A 24,112-nucleotide genomic window follows, 5' to 3' on the forward strand; every position below is an offset into this window, starting at 1 on the left:
AGTTCGACGAGATGAAGCTATTGCACGCGGTTTCATCGGCATACGACAATGTGTACTCAAGTTATATGCCATCATATCGGACACGAATATCAACTTCTATGATTGAGTTTTTCGTGAGCTGTGGTCGCGAAGAAAACGATGTTGCATCAGTTTCCTTGGTTATTCGACGTGCTGAAACCGAATAGGATGCCAGATTTTGTCTAGGTGCAGCCAAAAAAAAGTGAATCCCAGGATGTCGTAAAAACGCATATGTGTAATCGACTTTTTCTCGAAGACCAATCGTTCACACGCAAACTTCGCGCATTGCACTCGTGTAGTTCGACGATACGAAGCTATTGCACGCGGGTTCATCGGCCTACGACAATGTGTACTCAAGTTATATGCCAACATATCGGACACGAATATCAACTTCTATGATTGAGTTTTTCGTGAGCTGTGGTCGCGAAGAAGACGATGGTGCATCAGTTTCCTTGGTTATTCGACGTGCTGAAACCGAATATGATGCCAGATGTTGTCTAGGTGCAGCCAAAAAAAAGTGATTCCCACGATGTCGTAAAATCGCATATGTATAATCGACTTTTTCTCGAAGACAAATCGTTCACACGAAAACTTCGCGCATTGCACTCGTGTAGTTCGACGAGATGAAGCTATTGCACGCGGTTTCATCGGCCTACCACAATGTGTACTCAAGTTATATGCCATCATATCGGACACGAATATCAACTTCTATGATTGAGTTTTTCGTGAGCTGTGGTCTCGAAGAAAAGGATGTTGCGTTAGTTTCCTTGGTTATTCGACGTGCTGAAACCGAATATGATGCCAGATTTTGTCTAGGTGCAGCCAAAAAAAAAGTGATTCCCAGGATGTCGTAAAAACGCATATGTATAATCGAATTTTTCTCGAAGACAAATCGATCACACGCAAACTTCGCGCATTGCACTCGTGTAGTTCGACGAGACGAAGCTATTGCACGCGGTTTCATCGGCCTACGACAATGTGTACTCAAGTTATATGCCATCATATCGTACACGAATATCAACTTCTATGATTGAGTTTTTCGTGAGCTGTGGTCGCGAAGAAAACGATGTTGCATCAGTTTCCTTGGTTATTCGACGTGCTGAAACCGAATATGATGCCAGATTTTGTCTAGGTGCAGCCAAAAAAAAGTGATTCCCAGGTTGTCGTAAAAACGCATATGTATAATCGACTTTTTCTCGAAGACAAATCGTTCACACGCAAACTTCGCGCATTGCACTCGTGTAGTTCGACGATACGAAGCTATTGCACGCGGTTTCATCGGCCTACGACAATGTGTACTCAAGTTATATGCCAACTATCGGACACGAATATCAACTTCTATGATTGAGTTTTTCGTGAGCTGTGGTCGCGAAGAAAACGATGTTGCATCAGTTTCCTTGGTTATTCGACGTGCTGAAACCGAATATGATGCCAGATTTTGTCTAGGTGCAGCCAAAAAAAAAGTGATTCCCAGGATGTCGTAAAAACGCATATGTATAATCGACTTTTTCTCGAAGACAAATCGTTCACACGCAAACTTCGCGCATTGCACTCGTGTAGTTCGAGGAGATGAAGCTATTGCACGCGGTTTCATCGGCCGACCACAATGTGTACTCAAGTTATATGCCATCATATCGGACACGAATATCAACTTCTATGATTGAGTTTTTCGTGAGCTGTGGTCGCGAAGAAGACGATGTTGCATCAGTTTCCTTGGTTATTCGACGTGCTGAAACCGAATATGATGCCAGATGTTGTCTAGGTGCAGCCAAAAAAAAGTGATTCCCACGATGTCGTAAAAACGCATATGTATAATCGACTTTTTCTCGAAGACAAATCGTTCACACGCAAACTTCGCGCATTGCACTCGTGTAGTTCGACGAGATGAAGCTGTTGCACGCGGTTTCATCGGCCTACCACAATGTGTACTCAAGTTATATGCCATCATATCGGACACGAATATCAACTTCTATGATTGAGTTTGTCGTGAGCTGTGGTCGCGAAGAAAACGATGTTGCATCAGTTTCCTTGGTTATTCGACGTGCTGAAACCGAATATGATGCCAGATTTTGTCTAGGTGCAGCCAAAAAAAAGTGATTCCCACGATGTCGTAAAAACGCATATGTATAATCGACTTTTTCTCGAAGACAAATCGTTCACACGCAAACTTCGCGCATTGCACTCGTGTAGTTCGACGGGACGAAGCTATTGCACGCGGTTTCATCGGCCTACGACAATGTGTACTCAAGTTATATGCCATCATATCGGACACGAATATCAACTTCTATGATTGAGTTTTTCGTGAGCTGTGGTCGCGAAGAAACGGATGTTGCATCAGTTTCCTTGGTTATTCGACGTGCTGAAACCGAATATGATGCCAGATTTTGTCTAGGTGCAGCCAAAAAAAAGTGATTCCCACGATGTCGTAAAAACGCATATGTATAATCGACTTTTTCTCGAAGACAAATCGTTCACACGCAAACTTCGCACATTGCACTCGTGTAGTTCGACGAGACGAAGCTATTGCACGCGGTTTCATCGGCCTACGACAATGTGTACTCAAGTTATATGCCATCATATCGGACACGGATATCAACTTCTATGATTGAGTTTTTCGTGAGCTGTGGTCGCGATGAAAAGGATGTTGCATCAGTTTCCTTGGTTATTCGACGTGCTGAAACCGAATATGATGCCAGATTTTGTCTAGGTGCAGCCAAAAAAAAGTGATTCCCACGATGTCGTAAAAACGCATATGTATAATCGACTTTTTCTCGAAGACAAATCGTTCACACGCAAACTTCGCGCATTGCACTCGTGTAGTTCGACGAGATGAAGCTATTGCACGCGGTTTCATCGGCATACGACAATGTGTACTCAAGTTATATGCCATCATATCGGACACGAATATCAACTTCTATGATTGAGTTTTTCGTGAGCTGTGGTCGCGAAGAAAACGATGTTGCATCAGTTTCCTTGGTTATTCGACGTGCTGAAACCGAATAGGATGCCAGATTTTGTCTAGGTGCAGCCAAAAAAAAGTGAATCCCAGGATGTCGTAAAAACGCATATGTGTAATCGACTTTTTCTCGAAGACCAATCGTTCACACGCAAACTTCGCGCATTGCACTCGTGTAGTTCGACGATACGAAGCTATTGCACGCGGGTTCATCGGCCTACGACAATGTGTACTCAAGTTATATGCCAACATATCGGACACGAATATCAACTTCTATGATTGAGTTTTTCGTGAGCTGTGGTCGCGAAGAAGACGATGGTGCATCAGTTTCCTTGGTTATTCGACGTGCTGAAACCGAATATGATGCCAGATGTTGTCTAGGTGCAGCCAAAAAAAAGTGATTCCCACGATGTCGTAAAATCGCATATGTATAATCGACTTTTTCTCGAAGACAAATCGTTCACACGAAAACTTCGCGCATTGCACTCGTGTAGTTCGACGAGATGAAGCTATTGCACGCGGTTTCATCGGCCTACCACAATGTGTACTCAAGTTATATGCCATCATATCGGACACGAATATCAACTTCTATGATTGAGTTTTTCGTGAGCTGTGGTCTCGAAGAAAAGGATGTTGCATTAGTTTCCTTGGTTATTCGACGTGCTGAAACCGAATATGATGCCAGATTTTGTCTAGGTGCAGCCAAAAAAAAAGTGATTCCCAGGATGTCGTAAAAACGCATATGTATAATCGAATTTTTCTCGAAGACAAATCGATCACACGCAAACTTCGCGCATTGCACTCGTGTAGTTCGACGAGACGAAGCTATTGCACGCGGTTTCATCGGCCTACGACAATGTGTACTCAAGTTATATGCCATCATATCGTACACGAATATCAACTTCTATGATTGAGTTTTTCGTGAGCTGTGGTCGCGAAGAAAACGATGTTGCATCAGTTTCCTTGGTTATTCGACGTGCTGAAACCGAATATGATGCCAGATTTTGTCTAGGTGCAGCCAAAAAAAAGTGATTCCCAGGTTGTCGTAAAAACGCATATGTATAATCGACTTTTTCTCGAAGACAAATCGTTCACACGCAAACTTCGCGCATTGCACTCGTGTAGTTCGACGATACGAAGCTATTGCACGCGGTTTCATCGGCCTACGACAATGTGTACTCAAGTTATATGCCAACTATCGGACACGAATATCAACTTCTATGATTGAGTTTTTCGTGAGCTGTGGTCGCGAAGAAAACGATGTTGCATCAGTTTCCTTGGTTATTCGACGTGCTGAAACCGAATATGATGCCAGATTTTGTCTAGGTGCAGCCAAAAAAAAAGTGATTCCCAGGATGTCGTAAAAACGCATATGTATAATCGACTTTTTCTCGAAGACAAATCGTTCACACGCAAACTTCGCGCATTGCACTCGTGTAGTTCGAGGAGATGAAGCTATTGCACGCGGTTTCATCGGCCGACCACAATGTGTACTCAAGTTATATGCCATCATATCGGACACGAATATCAACTTCTATGATTGAGTTTTTCGTGAGCTGTGGTCGCGAAGAAGACGATGTTGCATCAGTTTCCTTGGTTATTCGACGTGCTGAAACCGAATATAATGCCAGATGTTGTCTAGGTGCAGCCAAAAAAAAGTGATTCCCACGATGTCGTAAAAACGCATATGTATAATCGACTTTTTCTCGAAGACAAATCGTTCACACGCAAACTTCGCGCATTGCACTCGTGTAGTTCGACGAGATGAAGCTGTTGCACGCGGTTTCATCGGCCTACCACAATGTGTACTCAAGTTATATGCCATCATATCGGACACGAATATCAACTTCTATGATTGAGTTTTTCGTGAGCTGTGGGCGCGAAGAAAAGGATGTTGCATTAGTTTCCTTGGTCATTCGACGTGCTGAAACCGAATATGTGTTACGTATTCTCCGGAATTGTCAGAAAATAGGTGAAATTATTTCTTTGATAAGTGGAGAATCTAACTTGATCAATTGGGGCGGTATCTCTAGATCCGTCGGGAAGTCGAAAAAGCGATAATCGTCGAGCGGTAACCGACCATCACAAGACTTGCCGTTACTAGGCTGAAGGTAAGATCTGAAATATCGCGACCATAGGGTTTTATGGTGTTTTTGGAGAATCAATCGACCTCCAGGTTTTAGATGGAAATGTTTTCTTTTGACTTACCTATTTCGTTCGTAGCCGAGGTTCGTTGGGTCGACTTCAGCTTTATCTGTCCTGGAATATAGCCTATTGTCAGCAATAGATGATCGTCTGCTCCCGATGCGATGGTTTTAATTTAGATGCTGCTGATCCGTTGTGGCGAAAAAGATACGATTTAATGATTTGTTTTAAGGATTTCTCACGTCGGATGCAGAGCAAACTGACCATGACTCAATTGCAAGGATATTGCGAAACGTTGCGATAGTTCTCCTGGGATTCCAAATGGCAATAGCCCCATAAGAAGCCATTGGTTATCATTAGAAATCTCGGTAAAACTATCGAAACGCTTTTAACGAATATTTCTGCCTATCAAACCCACGATTAAAATTGCGTTCATTTTAGAAAGGGAAGTCGACAAGTCACTTCACAGAGCCTCAATGCAGGCATTGGAAATTGCCGAGGTTGCAACTCAAATGGAAACACAGATGGACTCTAAATTATTAAGGAAAACAGGTGAGATTTTTCGAACCCCCGGTGTAGGGAAGCGGTTCTCCAAATTACCCACAAACCGTAATAATTTTTATTCTCTTCATCGACAAACCGTTCAACACCATCTACAGCCGGGAGGACTGCAGATAATATTGAAAGAAAGTACGATGAAGATGAATTCGAGATGAGGTCACAATTAGGTTTCACTAAACTTCATTTCACGAAATTGGTGTAACTGAATTTATTTTACAAGTTTTGTGGATTTCTTCGTTACAAAATATTTAATCGGAAACAAATAAAGATATTATGATCAATTCGCGGAGTTCACAGTCAGTTCTCGCTGCACCGCGGAAATCTAATTGAATCGGTATGATTTATTGAATTTTTAATTGTTCAAATACTATGACGATTCTCAACTTCGGATAGAAAAATTGCCAAATTCGTAATGGGATTTTAATAGAGAAATCAGAGAAAGCCTGTTGGCTTATTACTTGTCTTTTTTTGAAATAATTGAATAGACTACTCCGAGGTTGGACGATTAACTGATTATTCCGAGGTCCGACGATTGACTAAACTGTCCGGTGTCTGACGATTAACTGGATTCTCCGGGTCTAACGATTGACTGAACTGTCCGGTGTCTGACGATTAACTGAACTGTCCGGTGTCTGACGATTAACTGACTGTCCGGTGTCTGACGATTAACTAACTGTCCGGTGTCTGACGATTAACTGCTGTAACTCTGCGAGTAATTTGAATTTGCTAACAGTTGTTCCGCCTTGCGCATGCGCGACAGGCCCATTTCTGGCTGCGGAGTATTTTCGCATCACTCGTGTGTGCTTCGCCGAATCGTTACAATATGTGAGGACACTATAATTATTATTCATTTTCCATTACATTAATTCCAGTTTTCCTTTTGATGCAGTGTTACATTTTAATTGTTGAAAACAATAATTAGTTTGTTGATCGTTTTCTTTTTGTATTCTTTTTTTTATACTTTTCTTGATGTGAGATTATTTCATTTGTAATTGTATTGTTTTCATTAACTTTAAATACGGTTCTGGAGTTTCCTATAATTCTTCCTCTTGGAGTGAACTCTGGAATTCGAAAGGTAAGACATAATTTTGGAGGCACTTTCCTCGTTGTCGCGGCTCTTCACCTGCCTCGGCATTGCAGGTTGATTTTTTTTCTAATTATTAAATTGTATTCGTGGGCTCCTTTTTGGTCCCGTTATTTTGTATTATTTGTATTATTTGTCGGGCTACATTCGTCCCGGTAATTGTTCATAGATAATTATTAGATTTAATCAACTAGCCATGTCAAGGTGACAAATACTGTTACGCCCCTCCTATGTTATATCTTATCTCTTTTATTCTTTGATTCGCTTTCTGCGGCCGAATTACAAAATTAGCCATCATCGTATTTATCCTTGTTGCAATTATTTTTGTCCCAGGTCTTAACTGCCTGAGTAAATTCATTTCATTTTATTTATTTATTTATCATTGAAATTTGCTTTGTGTTTGTTTGTTTCTATTCATTTAATTTATTTAATTTATTGAATTATTTTACATTGATTATTGGCATTATTTTGTGTTTTCCTTGAATTTGTATTAATGTATTTGAATTTGAAATTGATTATAGGTGTGTCCACTTGGTAGCGTAACAATCGCAGTGTAGACAGTGAGGTGGTTATCGCTCGCTCAACATTATGCGGACCAGCCATAATAGTATATTTGAATCTGCGAAGACTTGTTTCGACAGGTGGGGTTATGTTACCCATGGTGAGTACTATTTTACATTATTATTGGTAAGTGAAGTTATTTGTTTTCCTTGGGTTTATTTACTTAGGTGTACTTTCCATATTATTGTTATTTTATCATGCTGTTTTCTGTTTAGTGTGTATTTTGAAGATTTGATGTAATGATTAATAATTTTGTTTACTAGTATTCTTTTTTCCTTGCAGGTTATGTTGCATTGCATTCCAGTGGAGGACTTATTCTATTTCAAAAGTGGTATATTCGTTATAATTATATCTAATTCTATTTGGTGAGTTATTTTAGAGTCCTTAGTTTATATTTTTATCATTATTTAATAGTCTAATTTTTACATGTAGTTTACTGGAGCATTGAGAATATTTGCTTCACTAATTTTGCTATTCATCTGTCGTGGAATTCTTGATTATTCGTATATTCGATTCAGTGACATATTTTGGAATCTATTGAAAATATGTTCGATCCTTTTCCATGCTCGTTTAAAGTTTTTGGAATAATTGTGTGATATTCATTTGAATTGTGTTTTGCAGGTTTTCCTGGAAATCTTTGTGGACAGATTAAGGATTATGGAATATGCAAATCGTATAGTGTTCTTTGGAGATGCTGACAATTTTGGAAGTTGGATCTGTATGTTTTGCTATGTTTAATTGTGTAAGTGCATTGCAATATTTCTTATGTGAGTTTATTGAGTTGGAGTATTAATGTGTTGTTTTTCGGATCATTTCATTTCAGTTGCTTTGAATTTCAATATTTGATTGCTACATGTTATTTGTTATTTCTTCCTTGAATAATTTAAGGTTATAATAAATCGATTTTCAAGGGTTGCTAAGGCTCTAATTTATTGATTCTATTTGTTCATTTTAAATGTTATATTGAGATGTAGTGTTTCTTGGAATTGAAGTGTTCAGATAGTTCGAACTCTCTTGAATCTATATATGATAATCAGTGAAATTTATTGTTTTAATTTCCTAAATGTCAGTTTATTTTATTTTGCAGTTCTATGTATGGTGCTCAGGAGCTTCACATGGATGATTGGACAATTTTAGAAAAAGGGCAACGAGTATTTTGGAGTATTTAATCCTGTATTTTTAAAATGTAATTTATCGTCGAGTGAGCTGCACATATTTTTATTCTTTCAATTGTAGTATCGTAAATGCGTTTCTAGTTTAGTTTAGAGTAAGTTTATAGTAGGTTAGGATTAGGACAAATAGCAATTTGTCCATAAGTGCTGGAGTAGTTCGTTTATGATGGGTCCGAGGACTCAAGCATAGACGAGCAATCCAGATATATTGCGGGTCGGAAGACCCAGGTCAGAGACGACCATGGGGACTTCCCCATGAACGTCGCACACGAGGTGGTCACGTCGGCCCATGCCGCTGACGTCAGGGGGAAAAACCTTTCCCGTGCTGACCGTGTTGACCTCGGAGTGGGGGGCGACGTAGGGCACCCTGATAGACCCTTATGAGGAGGGAGAATATCAGAGTGTGGCGAGAGACCTTGAGGAGAAGGTCAGCGGGTAGAATCGAGCAATTCATAGTTAGAGTTCAGAGTTAGAGTTCAGAGTTAGAGTTTAAAGTCAGAGTCGACTTGAGTAGAGTAGGAGTTGAGTAGAGTTAGAATCATAGAATATTAGACGCTACTTTTTAAAGAATTGTAGTATACTTTTTAATAAACTGGAGTGTACCGTTTTCTTGTGAATAAATGTATTAGTGTAGAAGTGTCGTGTTTCAACTGAAAATCCTTTACCGATCCATCCCACACAATTTATCGTTGTTTTTTTTATTGAAATAAAGTTGGTTCATTCGATCATTACTTCTGTTTTGAGTTTCAACAATTAATTTCGGTCTTTTAAGATCATCATTCAATTGAAACGAATTTATCAAGCTGATTAAAACTTTGTAGAAGGATTTTTAAGATTTGGTTACGGAAATTGGTTCTTTTTCTTAGATATTTTGTTTTATTAAACTGTGGAAAATAATTGAAAATTAATACTACTCTGTCATGAACTAGTTTCATGAATCGTATAAATCATTCTTTTGATGATTGTCTCATAATTAAAGAAGAACACGTATGGATACGTGACATGCCCATAGTGGGATTAGTTGCTTTTGTCTGGAATCGACAAAAGCAACTGGAAAATACTATTCCAATTGGTTTTGCTTAATTTTTCTTTAAGATTCATTATATTCGTTTGAAACTTACGTTTTCATTATTTTAATGGATATTACTTGCAAATCTGTTTATTTTCTGTTCTAGTTTTTATTCATCATTTGGTTTGTATTGTGATAATCGAATTTTATCAAGGATCTATGTGTTGTAGCAATTAAAGGATGTTTCTTCCTTTCTATATTGTGTGTATCTGACAAGTACGGTAGCGTTTTCTGAACAAGTGGTAACTATATATATCTACATTTTTATTTTTGAATAAGATTATTAGCATAAAAATTCTTGTTTGATCTTATTTAAAATAGATATTTATTTATTATTTGTATTTATATAATTTTATACGGATCTTTTCATTAAATTGTATGCTGGCGTAAGGTATTAATTGTTTCAAAATCTTACAATAATAAAATTCTGTTTACTTCTTAGAAATATTCTTTTCTAGCGTAAAGAAATTTTCCTATATATATTATGTAGTATCAGTGTGCTTGTTAGGATTTATAGTTTAATTGTTTTCTTAATATTCATTTTTGCTAATATTATCTATTTCATAATTTTTATCTATATTTTATCCTTATAGCCTAAACAGGGGACCCTGCAGCTCGTCAGTTCTGCAGTATTCTATGACTCCAAACCCCAAGTAAGTGTAGTGTTTCTGTTGTAATTATTTCGCTTTCATATAACTTCCACTGTAGTGTTCTGTTTGGTTCGCATTGTGTTATGGATAATGTTTCATTCACTTTAAGGGTTTTCCTTTATTTGTTTTATTTTTTTTTTCGATTGGTTTTTACTTCACACCTACTTGTCGCTGTTGATGCTATACAGGGTGGCGATCAGGTAGGGGCGAACTCTAAACAGGCATGTTTTGGGGGTGATTCTGAGCAGAAAAGTCCTTTTCTACTTTTCGATCGGACTCACCCCTGCAGAGATATGGGGGTGAAAAGAACGGCCAATGGGGCGCGAGCATTGCGCGGCTCTCCGTCCGTGTGCCGCGGGTAAGCAGTGTGCGTGCTTCCCCTTCTCCTCGGGCGGAGAGAGACAGGGGGAAAGATATTTCATGACAATCCTTTCGGGGGGGGGGGGCGCTAGGATGATTAAAAACCGATTATTATTTACCTTAGTATTATTTATTAAAAGACAAGATTCTGAAAACCGCGGGCATCCCCCTTGGCGTTCCAAAGCTAATTGTTTTAATGTTAATTATCTCATTATGCAATAGCCCTACAGTGTTTTGTCAAAAGATCTTTTTTATTGTAAATTTAATTTACAACAAGAAAGGTCTCTTGACAAAATCCTGTAAAAGAGCCTATTATCGGGATAATTAATAATAAACAATCGCGGTCAAATTTCAGAGGGGATAGCTCGCGATTTTCGCGGAATCCGGAGCAATAACCGCGTTATCTTGATTATCACGTAAACAAATGGATTTACGGCCTTTTGTCACAAGACATTTTTTGCAGAGAATAAAATTATCTACAATAAATGTCTCCTGGTGGAATCCCGTAAATCCATTTGTTTATGTAATAATTGGATTGGAATTTTAAACAACAATCCGCGATTAATTATCAAACTAAGACATCTACGCGATTTTTCGATAAGATCATTAATATGTAATATTGGATTTCTCGGAAAAAAATGGGGAGCAATCGGGAATGCAATTTTACACATTAATTATCTTATCGAAAAATCGCGTAGATGTCTTAGTTTGATAATTAATCTCGGATTGTTGTTTAAATTTCAAATCCAATTATTACATAAACAAATGGATTTACGGGATTCCACCAGTAGACATTTATTGTAGAAAATTTTATTCTCTGCAAAAAATGTCTTGTGACAAAAGGCCGTAAATCCATTTGTTTACGTGATAATCAAGATAACGCGGTTATTGCTCCGGATTCCGCGAAAATCGCGAGCTATCCCCTCTGAAATTTGACCGCGATTGTTTATTATTAATTATCTCGATAATAGGCTCTTTTACAGGATTTTGTCAAGAGACCTTTCTTGTTGTAAATTAAATTTACAATAAAAAAGATCTGTTTAGTTGAGGAACGTTGTTTTGGGTGGTCGGGCGTCGGAAAAATTGGGATTGGTGTAGCAAGATGCAATTGAAGACACACGACACTAAGTTGTAAAAACTTCGTGGTTTTATTGTCACTAGTTGTAAAAAAACTATACAAATTGCACAATGTTCGTTGAGTTTCACCCGTGTGAAATCGTGGATCGTTGAGGTTCGAAATTTAGTTGAGAGACGTTGAATAATGCGAAAAGGTAGAATTACGTTGACCGGTACGTTGGAGATACGTTGTAAGACTGATTTGGGGGGGGTCTCAAGTTGGTGACCGAGACCGATGACCAGTGACCCGATGAACCCCGGAAGTATCCGAAATTCATCGATCACTTGTCGTTGAGTTGGGGGGCGTTTTTTAGCTATAGTTTAAACATCCCGCCCGCATTCATCAGGCGTGATGAATCCTCTGTTGATGGTAATCTCTAGTTGTCATCTTGTTGGTCTGCTGGTGTTGGGTCCGTTGGTAGCAAGCAAAGTTTTGCTATCGGTCTGGTGTATTGATGTCGTTGAACCCGAATGTTCTGTGTCGATGGTGATCCATCTGGATTCGTTGGGACTTCTGGTGTTGCTGTGAGCAGTTCTGCGACTCTCACTAGGCCATCAGCCCCTGGCCTTACCGCAATGACTCGCGCCAGTGGCCAACGTGCTGGAGGGAGATCATCATTGATCATCAGGACCATATCTCCCACCTTGATGTTGCGTTGCTGTTGATTCCACTTGTAGATGGAGTGGTAACGTTGAAGACACTCCCTGGACCATCTCGACCAGAATTGTTGTATTTTCTGGGTCACCAGATTCCATCGTGTGATTTTGTTGATATTTGTGTTGAGTTGAGATGGCTCCGGGAGTAGTTGAAGAGGTTCTCCGATGAGGAAATGCCCTGGTGTAAGAGCCTGAAGGTCATCTGGGTCATCTCTCATCGGAACAATAGGCCTTGAGTTGAGACAGGCCTCGATTTGTATCAGGATCGTGTTGAGCTCTTCGTATGTTAACGTTGTTGTTCCTAATACTCGTCGTAGATGATACTTCGTTGACTTTACAGCGGCCTCCCACTTGCCTCCGAAGTGAGGAGCATTTGGTGGGATGAATTTCCACTGGGTTCCGTTGGAAGCAAGAGCAGCTCTAATTTGTTGGTTATCTGGAGATTCTTGGTTGTATAGTCTGTTGAGTTCGTTGGCTGCTCCTTCGAATGTCGTTGCATTGTCACTATACCTGATAGCTGGAATGCCTCGCCTTCCAGTAAATCTTTTGTATGCTGCGATAAATGCATCCGTTGTTTGTCTGTTGACCAGTTCAAGGTGAACAGCTGAGGTTGTGAAACACACAAAAACAGCTATATGAACTGATGATGGTTGCGCGTTCGTTGGTCTCCACTTCAAGATTGGAAATGGCCCTGCATAGTCTACTCCAGTATGCAGGAATGCTCTTGAAGGCGTTGCCCTAGATGTTGGAAGTTGACCCATTAACTGTTGGGCTCGTGTTGCCCTGAATCTGGTGCAGATAGCACAGCGCAGAATTGATGCGTGCACTGACTTTCTGCCGCCAACGATCCAGTATCGTTGTCTGATATGAGCCATGGTGAGTTGAACTCCTCCGTGGAGTGTTTTCTGGTGAGCTTCGTTGATGATGAGCGTTGTCAGGCGAGATTGTCGTGGTAAGATAATTGGATGAGTCTCGTCTGGATCAAGCAATGAGTTCTTTAGTCGTCCACCAAGCCTGAGAATTCCTTGATCATCAATTCTCGGGGTGAGCTTGGCCAGTGGATGTTGGCGAGGTAGTTGAATATCTCTGTTCAGGTTCTGAAACACAGATTCAAAGTATTGGTGTTGTGTTACCTTAACCCAGAATGTCCTCGCTTCGTTGAGTTCTATCGTTGTTAATACTGATGAATCGGGCGTTGGTTGTCGTCGAAGTCGTTGGATGGCTCGATTCATCGTTGCGGTGACTTGTAATACTTTTGATAAAGTAGAATATCTGTTGAGGAACTCTGTCAGTGGATGCTGCCTAGCTTCAGCAGCTACTGGGTGAGCTGTTGCTGGTCTCTCTTCAAGAGAGACTTCCGTTGGAGCACTGGTTGTATTTTGTGGCCAGTCTGACGGCGGTTTTGCTAGCCAGTCAGGCCCTTTCCACCAAAGGTGATGTTCGTTGAGTTGGCTCGGTGAGATGCCACGTGAAGCGCAGTCAGCAGGGTTGTAAATCCCACCAACATGTCTCCATACGGCTGTTGGTAACTCTTCCTGGATTTTCGTTACTCTATTGTGAACGAATTCCTTCCATCTCGATGGATGGCTGTTGATCCATGCCAAAGTTACAGAAGAATCAGACCAAAGGTATGTCTCTCCGTTGATTTCCAATGTGCGTTGTGCCCAGCTGACAATTTTTGTTAGCAGAAGGGCCGCGGTTAGCTCCAGGCGTGGAATCGTCAGCTTTTTCAGGGGTGCAACTCTTGTTTTTGCACACACCAAGCTGATTGTTGGTGTTTCGTTGTCTCGTTGAACTCGTAGATAAACGACTGCTCCCATGGCAGCTGTTGATGCGTCGGCAAATCCATGTATTTGTACGTTGGTAGTCGTTGGAGATAGATTTAGCCATCTTGGGATGGACAGTTGATTTAGTTGCGTGAGTTCCTCCCTGAACTGTTTCCACCTTCGAACATAGTCGAGTGGAAGTTGATCATCCCAAGCGAGTTTAAGCAGCCATAGTTCTTGGATGAGTATTTTTCCTCGAACAATGACTGGTGCGATGAATCCAAGAGGATCGAAAATTTGAGCTATTTCCGATAGCAGTACCCTCTTGGTGAAGCTCGTTGAGTTGAATGTTCTCGATTTATATTGGAATAAATCTGTTGCTGGATGCCAGCACAATCCGAGCGTTTTGATGACTGCTTCCTCGAATTGCACTGTACCTGCCGGTCCCGTTGACAAGTTGAGCTGTTGGAGTATCTCTGGGCGATTACTGGTCCACTTTTGAAGTGGAAATCCGCCCGCCTGGCAGATCTGTTGAAGTTGAATTATCATTTCTTTGAATTCTCCCTCAGAGTCCGCTCCACCGTAAATGTCGTCGACATAACGGCCTTTAGTTAGCGGTAGCACTGCTGCAGGGAATCGTTGACCTTCATCGTTGACGAGTTGTTGAAGAACTCTCAAAGAGAGCCATGTAGAGCATTTCTGTCCATATGTGACCGTTGTTAGTTGATATGTCACAAGTTGTTGATTTTCGTCTATCCAAAGAATGCGTTGAAGATTCCAATCGTCAGGGTGTACGTTGATTTGTCGAAACATCTTAACGATGTCGGTGCCGAAGACGAGTCGATGTCGTCTTAACCATGTGAGTACATCCATTGCATCCACTTGGAGCTTTCCGCCCGCGTGGAGGATGTCGTTGAGTGAGATACCCGTTGATGTCTTGTTGGAGCCGTTGAAGACTACTCGAAGATTCGTGGTTAGCGAATCTTCCCTCAGAACCCCATGATGTGGCAGGTAGTAGTTTGTTGCTGGTTCTGATACTTGTTGTATACGTCGCATGTGATCAAGTGCTTCGTATTCGTTGATAAAGTCGTAGTAGAGTTTGCTGTAGTCAGGATTAGCGTTTAGTCTTCGTTTCACCGACTGGAGCTGACGAAGCGCTTTATTCCTCGATTCTCCGAGCGCTGCTGTTGATGTGCGAAGTGGCAATCGCACAATGTAGCGCCCAGACGTATCTCGTTGATGAGTGCGTTGAAAGTGTTCTTCACACTCTAATTCGTCTGGTGTGAGCTCGTTGGTTGGATTTGTTGAGATTGGTGGTTCTTCCTGGACCCAGAATCTTTGTAGAAGCTCCGTTAATTGTTCGTTGGAAGATTCCCTTGCCGCGGATAAGGAGGTCCTCGTTGAATACGTTGTGTTGCATAATGGACCGGATAAGATCCATCCGAATGTTGTTAGTTGGCCAACTAATTGATCATCGTTGGATTTTTCAATCCCGTTGCCGATGATTTTCCCTCAGTTGTCAGCTCCGATAATTATGTTGATAGGTCCAGGTGTTGAATAGCTCTCATCTGCCAGTTGAAGCTGCTGCAGTGATCCGATTGATGCAGATGAGCATGAGAACGTTGGTAACCGTGAGGTTAGCTTTTGCAGGATGTGGGCGTTGATCTCAACTTGTTGAAATGGCTGTTTCGTTGATTGGAGCGTGATTGCCACAATCCCTCTCGTTGAACATGCGTGTTTTCCACCAATTCCGATGAGTTCAATCGTTGAATGTCGTCGTTGTAGTTGAAGTTGATGCACCAGGCTTTCCGAAATAAATGAAAGCTCTGAGCCTTGATCGATGAGGATTCTGGCGATCGTGTAGAATCCGCTTTTGGAGAATGCCCTGGCTTTAGCCGTAGCCAAGAGCACTAGTCGCTGATCCGTTGATTTGTGGGAGAACTTAGTGTCCTCTACGTTGCTCGAATTCCGTTGAGTCGATTCTTCGACTTGACTCAGGGGGCGTAAATCCCCTGGCTAGTCGTTGAAGCTGTTGATTTCTCGTTGACTTTATTTGATTGTGTTGATGTTGAACGACCTGTTGAAAACGAGTGAGGATCAATGATCTGAGTGATGAATTAGAATTATAATAAATCAAACACTCAAACCTGATTCCGCACTCGTTGATGGTTGGTCTGGACCGCTGTTGATTGTCGATGTCCTCTCTCTGTCCTTTGGGTCCATGTGCAACAGCGTGTGGTGCCTGTGTTGACATTTCATGCAAGATTTGGTGCACTTGCATTTCGTCACCAGGTGTGTACCGAAGCAGTTATAACACAGTCGAGTTGTTGCCAGAAACTCTAGTTTTTTCTGCGCTGAGAGGCTGAGAAATGATGGGCACCTTCCAATGAAATGCTTGGCATTGCAATATGCACAGCAATCAGCAGGCTTAATATGTTGAGGCTCCTTTCGTTGAGCTGTTGCTTCGGCGGCATGATAAACGCGTACTCGAGGTGGTGATTTTCCACGTTGAATTTTCTCTTTTGGCCGTTGATGAACCGTTGGTTCGTGTTGATCATCTGGAGTCATGCCTCTTGCTGTTGACTCCAGGAAGTTGACTAAATCCTGCAGAGGTATGAAATTTGTTGATGTTCCCAGCCTCTGTTCCCACGTGGTGCGAGTATCAGCCTCCATTGATCGTTTGAGCAAATGAAAAACGAATTGCTCGCCCAAATCCTCTTTGGGAATCCCGGCGGTGCTGATCAGGTGGTCCACTGTCTCACGAGCAATGTGTGCGTTGGTTATCATGGCCTTGGCGTCTCCCTTAGCCATTGGCCGCAAGTTGAGCACCCTGTTGAAGAGGTGTCCGGCGATGAGACGTGGATTTTCATAATGCCGTTGAAGTTTGTCCCATGCCTTCTCGTAGTTGATGTCCGTAGCAGTGAAGGACGAGATCAACTCAGCTGGGGGTCCCTTAAGAGCCTCCTTCAGCCTCACCAACTTTTCTGCAGGCGACATGTCTGGTTTTCTCCCAACCAGATTCTAAAAAAGATCAGAAAACTCTTTCCACTGGGAAAATTTACCTTGAAATATTGGGAGATCAATTCTTTTCAGTTGAGTGGTCGTTGTTCTGCCCGCGGATAATTTCTCCTTCGTTGATATCTCCCCTTTGAGTTTCCAGATCCTCTTTAGCGTCTCACGTTTCAATTCTCCTGTCTTGAGGGGAACGTTCAGGGGAACGTTTCAATTCTCCTGTCTTGAGGAATGCCTTTCCCGTCATGTAGCTGTGATCAGCAGGTAGATTAGCAATCAATGCCTGTGATCGCTCAGCAAATTCAATCCAGGCGTCCTTTAAATACTCCTCATGGCCGTTGAGTTCCTCCAGCGTTGTATCTGAGGCTCTTAATTCCCTCAGTTCCTCATCAATTGCGTTGAATTCAAGTATTCTGTCTTCCAGAAACTCTAGTTGATTGGCGGTACCTGTTGAGAGCTGCGTTGGTGTACTTGAAGTTGATGGCATCGTTGAAATGTCGGACTTCCTCGTCTTGATAGTTGGAATGTTGACTGAAGGAAAAGTTTCCACTGCGGTTGCCCAGTCTTCATGCTCCTGTGTGGTTGGAGCTTGCCTCTCTGGAGGGTTGACGACGATTGGAGGTACGGGGTTGATCTCGACGTTGAGTTCAATGGGTTGGGTTGGCTCGTACTCTCTATCGTCTGCCATGTTGGTAACTGATAACTACGTTACCGACCGTTGAGCTTTACCGACCGCTGCGCTGTACCGATCGTTGAGTTGACGTTGAGTGGGGCGCGACCTCACTCGTGGAGCACAGTCCCAGTAAGTGGGGGACTACTGGCGAAGTTGAGCGAAGTGGGCCGAGCACTCACGAATGGTCACACACGCGGTCAGGGAAATTTGAGACCCGATGGAATGTAAACAAAGTTAACACAAAGGGTCGAGGGCAATAAATTCTTATTGTTCTCACGTTGGGATTATCGTTGGAATGTTCCAGAATATTCCACGGGCCGTTGATTTCACTATAGGACTTGGCGTCCTTTTTGGTTTTCCGCTGAATTTTCACCACACTTTCACAATTTTTTCACTGTTTTTTACCACACCATCCGGCTCGAAGGACCAATGTTTAGTTGAGGAACGTTGTTTTGGGTGGTCGGGCGTCGGAAAAATTGGGATTGGTGTAGCAAGATGCAATTGAAGACACACGACACTAAGTTGTAAAAACTTCGTGGTTTTATTGTCACTAGTTGTAAAAAAACTATACAAATTGCACAATGTTCGTTGAGTTTCACCCGTGTGAAATCGTGGATCGTTGAGGTTCGAAATTTAGTTGAGAGACGTTGAATAATGCGAAAAGGTAGAATTACGTTGACCGGTACGTTGGAGATACGTTGTAAGACTGATTTGGGGGGGGTCTCAAGTTGGTGACCGAGACCGATGACCAGTGACCCGATGAACCCCGGAAGTATCCGAAATTCATCGATCATTTGTCGTTGAGTTGGGGGGCGTTTTTTAGCTATAGTTTAAACAGATCTTTTGACAAAACACTGTAGGGCTATTGCATAATGAGATAATTAACATTAAAACAATTAGCTTTGGAACGCCAAGGGGGATGCCCGCGGTTTTCAGAATCTTGTCTTTTAATAAATAATACTAAGGTAAATAATAATCGGTTTTTAATCATCCTAGCGCCCCCCCCCCGAAAGGATTGTCATGAAATATCTTTCCTCCTGTCTCTCTCCGCCCGAGGAGAAGGGGAAGCACGCACACTGCTTACCCGCGGCACACGGACGGAGAGCCGCGCAATGCTCGCGCCCCATTGGCCGTTCTTTTCACCCCCATATCTCTGCAGGGGTGAGTCCGATCGAAAAGTAGAAAAGGACTTTTCTGCTCAGAATCACCCCCAAAACATGCCTGTTTAGAGTTCGCCCCTACCTGATCGCCACCCTGTATGCATCGAGCCAGACCCTGGGTTCCTCTTCGTCACCTATGTCGATGAGGGGTGGTCTAGGGGAAGGTATAGCAGTTGGCGCTGGATGAGGAGCTGCTGATGCTAGAGGCTGGTCTAGGTTGGTCACTGCTCCCTGCACATAATTTTCAAATCGTGTGTTGTGTCGTGCTCTGCGGGCGTAAAAATTGGTCAGGACTCGAATAGGTGGATACGATTGCCCTGGTGCTGGGGGATGTCGAGGTAGCATGTGCGGCTGTAAGGGGGATCGTCTTGGAGGCGGAGGCGTCCTGTGTGATGGTGCTGGTGGAGATCGGCTCCTGTCGTTTAGGTGATACCGCCTGTCATCGTGGGAACGATTTGGGTAGTCCGTTCGCCGAGGTCGATCTGTTCTGGATTCTTTCCAGTTTTTGCAGAATTCACATTTGCACGGGTTTTTTTCTGGATGGCCTCACTATGGCAATGGGTTTTTCTGGGGCACTCGTGGTTGCCAGTTGAGGTTGAAGGGGGAATGGCATTTTCGTTTCTTTTGCTAGTTTACCAGTCAATTGTTTGTTGTTATTTTACTTCACTAATTTGCTTTTTTTTTATTGCACCAATTTTGACACCAAGTTTTTATTATTTTCTTTTTCTTCGTTGTTTGTTTAATTGCGTTTTTGGTTTTTTTTTTTTTTTTGTAACAGATCTATATGGGAGCACAACCTGCTGTGAGTGAGGACTCTGATCGACTCACTCATTTGTAGGCGCTGTCACTGGATGCGGGGTGGATGTTTTGTGTACACGTGTGATAAGTCGCCAAGGTATTGGAAGTGGTAAGGGGATCTCTGTGAGGATGCAGTGCATTGAGTCAAAATCTGTTCTTGGGTTAGTCTCATTTTGCTGTTATATATTCTTAATTAATTTTTGTATATCCTAATTGTTCATCGGTTGCGACTATCGTACTTGTCCATTTATATACTTGTGTGGTATTTGTGCAGAAAAGATTTAGTGAGAATTCAGAACTAATTGTTCTCCATGCTTTTCAATATTAATTAGCATTTTTTGTTCTGGAGATTTTGAAATATTAGTATTACTCGATTGGTAGATATGATCATCTGATAGAGATAGTTTTAAAAAGTATGAATCTTCATTCCTGATTTTGTTTCTAATTCGGAAATCTTTACAATCAGCTTTATTGCCAATGCTCCAGTATCTATCTATCTATTTTTGTCGTTTTTTTTTTTTTTTTTTTTTGTTTTATTTTTAGTGAAAGCGGGAGAATATTATCTTATCATGCGCAATCCATTTCGTTCCTTTTTTGCCTATCGATATATTAATTATTAGTATTAGTACCTTACAGTGAATAGTTCTTATTGTACCATTATAATGTACATATAGATTATTATTACCATTATTTTGTTTTTATCGTAATATTTTTTTAATGGATTAGTGTAGTTTTGGGTGAAGATTATTTTCTTTGCGGAAATTGTTTTGTATTCGTACTATTTCCTTTCAAACATTTTAAATTGATATTAATTTCATAAATTACAGGATTTATCGCTGTTCTTGCGGCTGCAGATTCTAGAGGGAATTGAAGGACTCTATAGGTTCCTTCTGAGTGTACGATGGGGTCCTCGTTCTGCCAGGTTGCTTTTTGTCTTCGATGTCTTAAGTGCAGATTTTTCTTATATTGAAGGTGAAGTATATATCTAATGATGAATATGAGCAAGCAGTGCATTGATGTAAGTAAACTCGACTCATTATTCTGTTGTCGTATATAGATATATATTTTTCAAATAACTTCCATTGATAAGTTTACATATGTTTCGTTTAATTCGGTATTTTTAATTTTGAGTGATCTTAAGTGAGGTATTTTTAATAGTAGGATAATATGTATATTGAGACAGATTTTTTTTTTTTTTTTGTGAATACTTGAGAGAATACTTGACTTTCAGCTTTTATTGTGGTTTTTATATTTTGATTCTTGAAAATTTCCGATTTAATTTGTAATTTCTGTTTGTAGCTCTTCATGGAGAGTTCCGAGGAAGATCATGTGGAACCGCAGATTTCGCATCGTTTTTTCCATGAGGATTTTTGAATCTGTGGTACTTCGGTATGAGGATAACCTATGCATCGTGTTGTTCATCTGATCAGTAGCAGCTTGCATCTTGCTAATAGTCGTCTGCATGTGCCGAATCTTCTCGCAAATATCGGCCGATCGAGTGTTCATCGTAGATACTGTTGATGATGCTGATACTGATGCTGTTTGTTGTTGATGTTGATTCTGTTAATGATTTGTGAGGTCAATTGCCAGTTATTCAGGAGGGTAAATGGGACCAGGACAGTTGAAACATGCAAGATATTCAATTTTTTGTTTTATCCATATTTGATATCAGACATCAAGCAATCTATCTCGTTTAATTTGTCATTCAACACACTCAGTTTGGGTATGAAATGAAGCAGAAGCAGAGAAATTGGTTTTATAAATTTCTTAGCGTATTTCTAGCTTTAGAGAGCAATTCATGGTCAATAACGGCTTCTTTTGATGTTGTAGGTTCATTTATCACAACTGATACGGGTGGTTCTGAATCTGGAATTTTCCTGAATGATTTCATGGCAGTGTACATTGGTTCATTGTCCTGCTGAATGTTTATATTCTCTCTACGAGGTTTGCACAAAAGTAGATGAGTGATAGACACGCAACAAGCGCCTGCGAGCTGGAGACTCCAACCAAAGGCGTCATGTAAGGTAAAACCATGAATAATAAGATTTGTCAATCCAATTATTATTTGAATAATTGTGATAATCCCTATAACAATTGATACTGTATTTCCGAAAATTTTAAGGCTGTTCCAGGCTTTTTGAACTGCTGATTCTGTGATTTCTTCTAGCATTTCCCGATCTAATAGATGTCTCATCGATATTGATCCAGTGGGAAGTTGATTTCCACTGGCAGCACGTGCCATATTGCTAACTACTACAGGGGTTTCAGCTTTTGTTAATAGTCTGTCGCGGAGTTTCTCCATATCTTGTTCGTTATAAATTCCCGATGTTCCGAGATTTTGAAGCTTCTCATATTCCCAATCAATTGGTTTCAGGGGATTAAGAATCAACGGTGTAGGAGCTTTCATCAAGTCTGGGTTTAGTGTGTACCAGTTTTCGTCTAAAAAAAATACGGTGGGTATTGCTGAATGACAATCAATTGCTGTACCTTTCCTGATTAACATTCGTGAGATTCCATTTAAGAAATAGCTTTCATTATTATAAGACACGGGAATTTCGAGTGTGCATTCGTCCGTTTTCCGAATTTTGATAGGTACTGCTGTACATTTTATAATTGTGACTTGTTCGCCTGTAGGGATTGCATGATATCCAGGGCCTTTCATTAAATTATATGCAAACATATCTGGTGTAAGGGTTGCTAGGGCAAGAGAATTCATCAGTGTTGTTCTCTTAGTTTCACATTCATTAAGGCGGATGTGGTGGTACAATTTCTTGATCTGTTTACGTATATGATATTCGATATGTACAATTTTTGCATTGACATATTGAATGAGGTCGACATTTTCCGTTTCTATAATTCTATTAGTTGGGAATGTCGTTCCTATGACTGATTCTATTATGAAAAGTTTCGGTATTTCTGTTTGAATTAAAATATATCCGCATGTTGATACTCTTGCTCTCTGTTCTAGGGAGAAGGTGAAATCCTCGGTAGTGACAATATAAGTTGGAGGTTCATTAGCAGTAGCTTCAATTCTGGTTGCTGGGCCGCGGTATAGAGCGGTATATTCATCAAATTTGCAGTCCTTCTTCGGTTTTACTGACCAGAAGGCTTGAGTTCCTGTAGAATCCATGCACGATCCTGATAAGAAATCACATTTGGCTCCGGAGTTCAAGGCTACCTTATTGGTTTGAAGTTCAATTGTGGATGTATAGGAAGTGTAGAAAATTCTGACGAGAGCGTTGACGATAACGTCGTCCCATGTACCAAATGGATCACTATACTGAGTTCCTTTACAGCTACCTGTAGTAGATGTCCTACCAGCTAAAGTAATAGGTCTACTATTCAGTGCGTTTCTCACCAAATTATCGATGAATATGTTATGAGAAACTGCCAGCGAGTTGGAATGGTGAAGGCGTTCACATTCGTGTTGATCTAATTCGACGAAATATTCTCGATGATAATTTTGTACTATAGAGACGTGCGAAAACATTCCAGAATGATGGATTGTGCGTTCTATTTGTACTCTGCATTCGTTGATTTCGATGTGTTCGTATTTGTTTAATTGCATTAGCTCGATATTTATTGTAGTTGAGTTAGGATCCAAGAAGGGAACATTGCATTCTTCAACGTGTAATAAGGAGTAAGATGTAAGGTTTAGTGTAGACCCACTGCAGTCGTAGCCTATGAGTCCTTCAATAACCCTCAGATTTTCACATATAATGAGAAAAATTATTGTTGCTGCAACTCGTGCCATCCTAGAACAGTTGTCGGTGGCATTTTCTTTGTGTCGGGTAATTATGTATAAAGATTTATAACTAATCTTAATAACGAATTCTTCTACTAATCAATAACATTATAATCTATGTTTTGATATGAGCGATTTGCATTTGTGAGATTCTTAGTTTATTAAAATGGACCTTTTTCGTGGTTCCATTAACATCAATTATTGCATTATCATTTTCTAGAATTTCTAATACTTCAAATGGACCTTCATATTGGTCTCCCATTTTTCTTTTATTGGGTTCTTTTAATAAAAATACTCTGTTACCAACCCGAAAATTTTGAGGATTAGTTTTTCTCTCATAATATTGTTTTGATCGTAATTTAGCATTATGGAGGTTTTGACTGGCATGATGCTGAAGATCAGTTATGCGAGTAAAAAGCTCATGTAGGTAATCACCGTAAGTCGGATCGAGAGGTTCATTAATGGCTCTACTAGATGGTAATCTCGCCAATTTTCCAAACACCAGTTGGTAAGGCGTGTATCCAGTACCTTCATGTACACTAGTATTGTAAGCAAAAGATGCTAATTCACACAGCTCGTCCCAATCAGTGTGGACATTGGCGTATTGTT

The 24,112-nt window shown here is 40.8% G+C and overlaps 1 protein-coding gene and 1 long non-coding RNA gene across 3 annotated transcripts; one reads left to right on the forward strand and one right to left on the reverse strand.

Moving 5' to 3' along the window:
* The first annotated feature begins 7,362 nt into the window (after positions 1-7,362).
* LOC135171684 (uncharacterized) lies at positions 7,363-9,314 on the forward strand. Of its 2 annotated transcripts, none has more exons than XR_010300587.1 (4): positions 7,363-7,425; positions 7,608-7,690; positions 7,947-8,067; positions 8,413-9,314. It is a non-coding gene; the product is annotated as an uncharacterized LOC135171684 (long non-coding RNA). The 2 variants fall into 2 exon arrangements; XR_010300586.1 differs by having other exon boundaries at positions 7,380-7,451.
* A 2,755-nt stretch (positions 9,315-12,069) lies between these two features.
* LOC135171685 (uncharacterized) lies at positions 12,070-17,112 on the reverse strand. Its single transcript, XM_064138305.1, has 5 exons — positions 16,405-17,112; positions 16,263-16,357; positions 16,072-16,220; positions 15,678-16,025; positions 12,070-15,626 (listed from the first exon to the last, which is right to left on the reverse strand). The coding sequence occupies exons 1-5, from the start codon at positions 17,110-17,112 to the stop codon at positions 12,070-12,072; spliced, it is 4,857 nt and encodes a 1,618-aa protein (XP_063994375.1).
* Positions 17,113-24,112: the final 7,000 nt, after the last annotated feature.

Source organism: Diachasmimorpha longicaudata, unplaced genomic scaffold (genome assembly GCF_034640455.1).
Source record: "Diachasmimorpha longicaudata isolate KC_UGA_2023 unplaced genomic scaffold, iyDiaLong2 ctg00000082.1, whole genome shotgun sequence".
Taxonomy (NCBI): Eukaryota; Metazoa; Arthropoda; class Insecta; order Hymenoptera; family Braconidae; genus Diachasmimorpha; species Diachasmimorpha longicaudata.

What these genes read in the sequence shown, in the direction of transcription:
- LOC135171685 (XM_064138305.1), bottom strand. Translation starts at nt 17,112, where the DNA reads ATGTCGCCTGCAGAAAAGTTGGTGAGGCTGAAGGAGGCTCTTAAGGGA. An exon ending in ACTGCTTCGGTACACACCTG is followed by an intron (nt 16,358 to 16,404) that starts GTGACGAAATGC and finishes ATGTCAACACAG; the next exon opens with GCACCACACGCTGTTGCACA. An exon ending in GCTTCAACTGGCAGATGAGA is followed by an intron (nt 15,627 to 15,677) that starts GCTATTCAACAC and finishes CTGACAACTGAG; the next exon opens with GGAAAATCATCGGCAACGGG.